This window comes from Chiloscyllium punctatum, chromosome 46 (assembly GCF_047496795.1).
Source record: "Chiloscyllium punctatum isolate Juve2018m chromosome 46, sChiPun1.3, whole genome shotgun sequence".
NCBI classification, from domain to species: domain Eukaryota; kingdom Metazoa; phylum Chordata; class Chondrichthyes; order Orectolobiformes; family Hemiscylliidae; genus Chiloscyllium; species Chiloscyllium punctatum.
In genome coordinates this window covers 57,194,076-57,203,605 of record NC_092784.1, presented here as the reverse complement: position 1 = coordinate 57,203,605, position 9,530 = coordinate 57,194,076, and the positions used below count along the sequence as shown (strand labels likewise).

Genomic DNA, 9,530 nt, shown 5'->3' with positions numbered 1-9,530 from the left:
TGTTGAAGAACGTGCCCAAATGCGACCGATGCCGGAATGAAGGGACAGACCCAACTTTCTGCTCAATGTTTTCCACAGTCAAGACGTCCCCAAGATAGTGCAACGCACTCACGCATCGGGCTCCATCACACACAGCTTCGAAAGGGGAGGGTCAGAGATCCTGCTGGAACTCTCGGGATTTTCAAATCAACCTTTTCACAACTGTTACACTCCTCCACAGCAGGTGAGACTTGAACCCAGGCCTTCTGAGCCAGAGGTAGGGACACTACCACTGTGCCTTTCCTTCAAGGAAAGGAGTTTAACAGAGGCTTTCCAAGCTATTCCCTCAATATTCCTGGAAGAGCAGCAAACATTTTGTAGCCAACTCACCTATGGCACATGTCAATGCTTCTTCCCTAACCCCAACCCCCGACACCATCCAGAGTCATCACGTGCCAAGAATCATAGAACCCCTACAGCTTGGAAACAGGCCCTTCAGCCCAACAAGTCCGCACCGACCCTCTGAAGAGTAACCCACCCAGACCTGCTCCCCTACACAATTACCCTACATTTATCCCTGACCAATGCTCCTAGCCCACACATCCCTGAACACTACGGACAATTTAGCACGGCCAATTCACCTGACCTGCACATCTTTGGACTGTGGGAGGAAACTGGAGCACCCGGAGGAAACCAACGCAGACATGGGGAAAATGTGCAAACTCCACACATACAGTCGCCCGAGGCTGGAATCGAAGCTGGGTTCCTGGCACTGTGAGGCAGCAGTGCTAACCACTGAGCCACTGTGCCACTCCTACTGAATAACTGAGCCCTCTTTCAGTCCGCCACTTCGCAATCTCACAGTTCGACTCTGAAATGAACCTGTTTCTTTAGTTGCGATGGACGTTTTGGATGGTCCTTTGCAGATGCATTCTGAATAATAAATGTATGGTGACAGATACCAACTGAAACGTGAGCAGCAAGTAACAGAGACTATACCCACTACACCCCCCCCACCCTGTTCCTTCACCTGCCACCTCCCCCAACTGTGCCCGTACTATGTTGGCGTTTTTAGCTTGCCCTGCACCCACCAGGAGCCTAAGCTTCCCTCACACACGAGCCAAGATAGGAGTGAGACTATTCAACTGTGGAAGGCCACGCACATTACCTCAGTCCCTGTCTGATCAGGAGTTTGAAGCAGCTGTTTCGTTCCAAAGCAGAGCCCTCAAGCAGTTTCTGGTTCTCTTTGTTACGTTAAGAAATCTGCTCAGGCGTTTTAGCGGCACATCTCCCGAGGTGGGACCTGCCGGCTGAGAGATAGGGTCACTACCGCTGCATCACGCGACCCTCGTGTCAAAAGTTATTCGATGACCCTTCTATGATGTGCCCCGGGGCACATCTTCCTTCTTAAAATACCCCAGTCATAACTCCAGATGAGATCAGCAAACAGTTCAAAGGTCACAGCTGCATAACACTCATGGAGTAAAAACAAAGGAGAGGTACAGCACAGGAACAGGCCCTTCGGCCCTCTAAACCTGTGCCGATCATCATGCCTCAACTAAACTAAAGAACAAACCATCTGCCCTTATTCGGTCCATATCCCCCTATTCCCTCCCTATTAATGTAACCATCCAAGTGCCTCTTAAATGTCTCCAATGTGCCTGATACCCCCACCTCTTCTGACAGTGCGTTCCAGGCCCCTACCACTCTCCGTGTGAAAACCTTCCCTCGCACATCTCCCCTTAAATGTTCCCACTCTCACCTTGAACCTATACCCTCTTGTAATTGAAACTTTAACCCTGGGAAACTATCCATCCTGTCATCATTGTGTAACCCTCTATCAGGTCTCCTGCCAGCTGCTGTCTTTCCAGTGAAAACAATCCTGGTCTTTCTTTTATAGATTCCCTACAGTATGGAAACAGGCTCTTTGGCCCATCAAGTCCACACTGACCTGCTGAAGAGTACACAGTCCCTATCTTTACTCCTGACTAATGCACCTAACACTATGGGCAATTTAGCATGGCCAATTCACCTGACCTGCACATCCTTGGACAGTGAGAGAAAATCAGAGCACCCGGAGGAAACCCATGCAGACACAGGGAGAATGTACAAACTCCACACAGACAGTCGTCCAAGGTTGGAATTGAACTCGGGTCCCTGACATTGTGAGGTAGCAGTGCTAACCACTGAGCCACTGTGCCACCCAACCTTTCCCCACAGCCATGCCCTCGAGACCAGGCAACATCCTGGTGAACCTTCTCTGCACTCTCTCCAAAGCTTCCAACGTCCTTCTGGTAGTGTGGCGATCAAAACTGCAGTTAATACTCCAAGTGCGGCCTATCAAGGGCTTTCTACAGCTGCAACATGGTTTGCCAACTCCATGCCCCGAGTAAGAGGGGTTGTTTCCACTCTGTCTGAATCGGTGAGATTAGCTATTGGTTGATGGAGGGGGGGACCCAAAAGACACACAAGGGGAGCCCACAGAACAAAACAAAGGCATGCCAGACTCCATTGGCTGACAAACCATCACACTAACCTCAAACACTTCCTCGTCCAATATCCTGGTACCGAACACGGTGATTCCATTGGTGCTGATCTCTGGATTGTCACTTCGAGCTAGATGCTCAGATATCTGCTGGCTGCAGTCAATGATCAGCGTGACATTCTTCCCTTCAACACTGATCGCCAGGCGGTGCCACCTGCAAAACACAACCAGCGGGTACCGTCAGAGATGAGGGCGTGAACAAACCTGAGCCTGACGCACTGCTGGGTGTGAGGGTTACTCACCGGAAGGAACGGCACTCGCTCAAGCGACAACCGAACACTCCCATCCAGCAACAATTATGCACTCAGTCCGCCCACCCCACAACCCGATAGCCTGCATTTACATAGCGCCTTCAACATCATCCCAACGCACTTCACGGGCGTGGGGAGCGGCCTCGCACAGAACAGTTTCGATCGTACCCAATGGGGGAAGCACTCGGCCACGTGGCCCCAAGGTTTGCCAGAGCGTTCGGCATAAGGGGGTGCCTCGAAAGGACGAGGTGGAGGAGGGGCCAGCGCAGAAAGTGTTGGAGAAACTCAGCAGGTCTGGCAGCTCTCCGGGTCTCCAGTTCTGAACAAGGGTCATAACGGACTCAAAATGTTAAATCTGTCTCTCTTTCTCTCTTCACTGACCCTGCTGAGTTCCTCCAGCAGTTGTTTTTTTGCATTTGTCTCAATCTCCAGCATTTGCTTTCATTGAGAGAGTGAGGAGGGGGCTGGTGTGTGTCACTCTTCAAGGAGGTCAGATTTCTTCCTTCAGAGGGTCATTAGTAGTGAAGTAGAGAGCAGTGAAGGCTGTATCAGTGAACACGTTCAATAATCTAAACAGAATTCTGACGGACAAGACAGCCAACCATTAAGACAAATATTCTGAAAAATTCTAATCATTGGGCAGGTTTGGTGGATCAGTGGTTAGTACTGCTGCCTCACAGCAATGAGGACCCAGGTTCAATTCCACTCTCAGGCGACTGTCTGTGTGGAGTTTGCACATTCTCTGTGTGGAGTTTGCACAGTCTGGGTGGGTTTCCTCTGGGTGCTCTGGTTTCCTTCCAAAGTTTCTGCAGGTTAGGATGGATTGGCCATGCTAAATTGCCCATTGTGTCCAGGGATTTGCAAGCCAGGTAGGTTAGCCATGGGGAAATGCAGGGTTACAGTGACTGGGTGGGAAGCTCTTCAGGTGATTGGTGTGGACTGGATGTGTCGAATGGCCTGCTCACACACTGTAGGCAATCTGTGATTCCCACTGCAGCTATCATCAGAGAACACTCCTTTAATGACCGAGCCTTGGCTCATATCCAACGCCCTTATTCTGGATGATCTGGTTCATACAAATATTCTGGATAATGTCCAGACCATGTGGAAGCAATTAGAACATTCTGTCATGATGCTTCACCACAATCCCATTGATAGCACCACTGGTAGAAGGTATATTGACAACAGGACCCTGCCAACAAAGTGCATCCAACAATTAGATGTCACACCTGCTTTGGGGAAACTAGAATGACCTTAGGACCTTTGCTCCTTGCTGCTTGTTGCTTTAAACTATGGTACCTTGGAAGGAGCTCTCCAGCTCTCTTTGTTTACAGAGTCCTGTAAACCCAACCTCTGTTCCGGAACCTCTTGGCCACCTCTCCTCCTATCTCACAATCAGGTTTTGGCTTTCTTTGTAACATGAAGCTATCTGCTCGGACATTTTTAACGGCATGTCTTCGTCGCGTCCTGAGGTGGGACCTTCTGGCCGAGAGATACGGACACTACCACCACGTCACAGGACCTTCTTGACATATGTTGGTCATTGGGGCGGCACGGTAGCTCAGTGGTTAGCACTGCTGCCTCACAGCGCGGGGGACCCGGGTTCGATTCCAACCTTGGTTGACTGTCAGTGTGGAGTTTGCACGTTCTCCCAGTGTCTGCGTGGGTTTCCTCCCACAATCCAAAGATGTGCAAGTTAGGGTGGATTGGCTATGGGAAGTTGCCCATTGTGTCCAGGGATGTGTAGGTTAGGTGCATTAGTCAGGGGTAAATATAGAATAATTAAGGTAGGGGAATGGGTCTGGATGGGTTATTCTTCGGAGGGTCGGTGTGGACTTGCTGGGCCGAAGGGCTTGTTTCCACACTGTAGGGATTCTGAGTATAACCCTGCTATGATGTGCCTTGGGGACATCTCCCTTCTTAAACATGCTGCATAACTGGATGCAATGGAGTACACTACCTTTGGAACGCAGATAGTAAACTGGAGACATTAACTGACTCCGCCAGTGGTCCATGCAAAAATGCATTTGAGGTAAACATTGACGAGCGACTGACCAGTAGGAGGAAGGGTGAAAGTGTGCTGTACTTACTTGCCATCAGCTAGGTTAATTTTTTTGAAGATGGGATATTCCTCAGGGGTTGGTTTGCCTGTTTGATCCTCATAAAGAAAGACAGGAGATCGCCCAATCTCTACCCCGAGCTGTTGTATTCCTTGGTCATTGTAAATGGACAGCAGGAAAAACTGAGACATTTTCTTGGCCTTCAGTGTCATTAGGATGGAGAAATTCTCTGGGAAATGTCCATCTAAATGTTTTATAGGGAAAAGAAGTGTTTATAAACACACTTATTAACAAAATATGGCGTGATTACATTCCTTAAAGGCACACACATCGAAACGAATGACTACCATTTTTTTGAGAGTCTTTCAACATTTCACACAGGCACCGACCTGGCCTACTCGAGGCACTACACCACTTTTTTTCTCCATTGGCATCACCCTCTCCCTGAATGGAACTTTCTAGAACCATTTGCGCTGCGGATACCTCATGAGATGTCAAGGATTCCTGGTTTCGATTAAATTTCGAAGCCTGTCGTTACCTCACTCCTCAGTGAGCTGAGATTTCTTCCATCAGTGTTTGGGAATCTCTTGCCCAGAGAGTAGTGGAAACTGGAGTCATTGAAAATGTTGAAAAATCTAAACTGGGTTCTGATGGACAACAGAGTCCATGATTATGAGGGACAGTCAAGAAGGTCATACAAAGGCTGCAATCAGATCAGTAGGATCTTACCAATGGGCTAAATGGCCTGCTGCTGTTCCTACTGACATGAAAAAGACAAGAGAGGCTGATATTATTGTTTTTGGAGTGGGGTAGGGAGAGGGGAGAGGAGATGTAAACGAGATGCTCAAACTGATAAGAGTTGATAGGGAGGGACTACTTCTTGTGGTAAAAGGGTTGGTGATGAGATGACAATATTGAAGGTGGCTGGTCAAGGAATCAAAAGGGGATGATGTGGAGCATTTCCATTCAATGGTTCTGGTTTGGAATGTGGTGCGTCAGAGTTGGAAAGAGATTCAATTGTGTCTTCCAAAAGGGAAGTGGAGAAATAGGTGACATATTGAGATATATGTGAAGCTATGGATATGAGGAATAAGCAGGGGCAAACTGGAGTTTGGCTTATGAAGAGAGATCGAGCAGTTTTGGCTGAAACTCTCTGGAGATTAGGAGAACGAGAGATGTAATTTAGGTGCGTATGATGCTGAGGATCGAGAGTGTGATGCTGGAAAAGCACAGCAGATCAGGCAGCATCCAAGGAGCAGGAGAATCGACATTTTGGCATAAGGCCTTCATCAGGAACCCTTTCCTGATGAAGGGCTCATGCCCGACACGTCGATTCTCCTGCTCCTCGGATGCTGCCTGACCTGCTGTGCTTTTCCAGCACCACCCTCTCGACTCTAATCTCCAGCATCTGCAGCCCTCGCTTTCTCCGTGCGTGAGATGCTATAGGGGATTTACAAAGCCGACATAGGGAGGATGTTTCCCCTTGTGGGACAATCGAGAACGAGAGGTCATAACTTCAGCATAAGGGGAGACGGATTTAAAAACAGAGATGAGGAGAAACTACTCCTCTCAAAGGACGGTCTATGTAGAATTCACTTCCCTGGAGTGTGCTGGATGCTGGGACAGTGAGTAAACCTAAGGAGGAGATAGACAGATTTTTAATTAGCAATGAGTTGAGGCATTATGGGCAGAGGTCAGGAGGGTGGAGTTGAGGTCTCATAGAGGTCAGCCATGATTGTATTAAATGGCGAAACAGGCTTGAGGGGCTGAATGGCCTACTGCTCCTAGTTTTTATGTTCCTCGTTAGACAGGTCCACCAAAGAAACAGCACAAACACCTTTATTGTATAATCAGCAGGTCTGGCAATCTCGTGGAGAGAAGAACAAGAATTCAAAGATGGAGCAAGTTAGGGTGGGAAATGCAGGGGTGGTGGGGGGGTGTTGGGTGAGTCTGGGTGGGATGCTGTGTGGACCTGTTGGGCTAAATGGCCTGTTTCCACACTGAAGGGATTCTATGTCTTAACATTTCGAGTCCAGTGTGACTTCTTCAGAACTGACCCGAAATGTGACACTGTTTTTCTCTCTCCACAGAAGCTGCCAGACCCGCTGAGTTTCTCCAACACACTCTGCTTCTCTTTTAATTTCAGTTTTGCAGGATTTCGCTTTTAAACATGTGTCAGTTGTGTTTAACTGGTTGCAGGTGGAGGGCAATGACGGGGGGTTTTACTTGAGCTTAGATGGGAGAGACACTAGGGTCTCGTAGTGGAGTGGCAGCGTCCCTATCTCTGGGCCAGAATGTTAAGCGTTTAATTCAAACTTCAGGGTGTGATGACCATGGAGATATTAACACCACACATCCAAAGAAGCTCATCAACCTCGTAAGCAGGTGCTGTGGTGAAGTTGGGAGCCATATGCTAGTGATCTTACGCACCATAAATAAATCAAAGATTGTCTTGGTCTCTTTCAGAGAGTACAGCATCGTTTAATAAGTACAATCTGAGCAAGCTTCCACTTGTCACATTGTTGCTTCACCTGGTTAGGAGTTTACTCTTGGCCCAAGATCTGTTTTGTGCTCAAATACAAGGACTCACGGTGGATCCTCAGCCTCAGGGCAATCCAAGCATCTCAATTTACAGCAGGCCATGAAACAAATCCCCCAACCCTGAACCCGAAACCATCCCACCACCTACAGCTTTGCAGGAACTGTATCAACCAAAGTTTGCAAACCGCAATATAAACACACCTGGGAATAACTGCGTTGTCAGGGCGCTAAAATGAGTTTTGTTTTCTAACCGGAGTGCAAGATCTGTCTCTTCGGAGCCTTTTCGATGTGTGCAAAATCCCGCGACTGTTACGACTCCATCCAGGGTGTCCTGGAGGTCCAGTATTTGCAAGACATCGACTGGGTCCTCTGCAAGAGTCAATGGAACATTTATCGGATGTGGCTAATGCATCTGGATTTACCCAGAAACGTGTTGCCAGGCAATGTTTTAACAAAATATTCAGCCGTACATCCTAAGGAGAGATAGAGTGCAGGCAGTTCCGCCATAACGTGCGTTTCGTAAATGTGAATTCGCTATAACACGATTGACAAATTGGGGACACTGTTTCTAAAGTGCAGACTTTTAAAGCGTGTATTGGTTCCAATATGAGTCCGGCCCCATTAGTTTAAATGGTGCTGCTATCATGTGACGTTCTCGTAATACGGAGTCGCACAAGAACAGAACTATCATGTTATGGCAGAACCGAATGTAAACCAACGATGCTCTTTTAGCCAAATGTCCTTTCATGCACACATCATTTCACTTGATGCTGAGAATTCGCAATCAACAGGGTTTTGTTACATTCCAAATTCTCCTGTTCTCCCAGAAATTTGATCTGGCTGCTTTCAGTCCTCATCTTGAAACTTCGCTCAGTTCCGAACATTTGTTTTCCACCCACCCACCCTCCAGCCATCAAGCTACTGTCAGCCCGAACAGCCCGAGAATCACAGCACGGTGGCTCAGTGGTTAGCACTGCTGCCTCACAGCGCCAGTGACCCGGGTTCGATTCCAGCCTCAGGTGACTGTATGGAGTTTGCACGCTCTCCCTGTGCCTGTGTGGGTTTGTTCCTGTTTCCTCCCACAGTCCGAAGATGTGCGGGTTAGGCAAGTTGGCCGCGCTAAGTTGTCTGTAGTTTTCAGGGATGTGTAGGTTAGGTGCATTGCCGAGGGATTAGAGAGAGGAATGGGTCTGGGGGAGTTACTCGTCGATGGTCAGTGTGGACCTGTTGGGCTGAAGGGCCTGTTTCTACACTGCAAGATTCTCGCCCATCAAATTTACACCAGCAAAATCTACTCTAACTCTACGTTTATTCCAGCTCTTGACCCACAGTCTCAAATGCTTATGACATTTCAAGTGTTTTTTTTTTCTCATTTTCACGTCAGTAAGATTTCGTGTCTCCACCACCCTCCTAGCAGTGTGCCCCAATGAAATCAGAGTTCACGGTCTGACGTTGTTGATCTCAGCACTGAGTCCAGCTTTCGCTGAGCTTCATAAAGGCAGTATGGCAGATCGAGGGCAGAGATGTCAGCTGAGCTTCTGTCACCAAGGGAAGGTATTGAATGGCGGAGTGGACTCGATGGGCCGAATGGCCTTACTTCCACTCCTATGTCTTATGGTCTTATGGTATTCTGCAAACAGCAGAACCTCCAGTACCCTGAGCAGTGAACACAGAGACCGGATTCCTTTTCTTCTATGCACGTTTTGATTTTTCTCCGAAAGTGTTGTTTTCAGGCAGTAGCACACATACTTTGTTCCACCCCAACCCCCTCCCCAATCCCATCACCATCGGGCACAGCGCAGTGGCTAGCATGGCTGCCTTACGGCGCCAGGGACCCAGGTTCGATTCTAGCCTCAGGCGACTGTCTGCGTGGATTAGCTTCCCTACACTGTGGAAACAGGCCCTTCAGCCCAACACGTCCACACCGACCCTCCAAAGAGTAACCCACCCACCAACTAATGCACCTAACACTATGGACAATTTAGCATGGCCAATTCACCTGACCTGCACATCTTTGGACAGTGGGAGCAAACTTACGCAGACATGGGGAGAATGTGCAAACTCCACACAGACAGTTGCCCGAGGCTGGAATCGAACCTGGGACCCTGGTGCTGTGAGGCAGCAGTGCGAACCACTGAGCCACTGTGGAGTTTG

At 48.6% G+C, this 9,530-nt stretch overlaps 1 protein-coding gene across 2 annotated transcripts in view; it reads right to left on the bottom strand.

Moving 5' to 3' along the window:
- The window catches only part of LOC140468141 (uncharacterized), a 318,469-nt gene that overhangs the window by 262,004 nt on the left and 46,935 nt on the right, over positions 1 to 9,530 (bottom strand). For both annotated transcript variants that reach the window (XM_072564343.1, XM_072564344.1), the window contains exons 2-4: positions 7,578 to 7,745; positions 4,866 to 5,079; positions 2,516 to 2,678 (exon numbers count right to left, since the gene is read on the bottom strand). In XM_072564343.1, the coding sequence (XP_072420444.1) occupies positions 2,516 to 2,678; positions 4,866 to 5,079; positions 7,578 to 7,745 (545 nt within the window). The remainder of the gene's footprint in view (positions 1 to 2,515; positions 2,679 to 4,865; positions 5,080 to 7,577; positions 7,746 to 9,530) is intronic.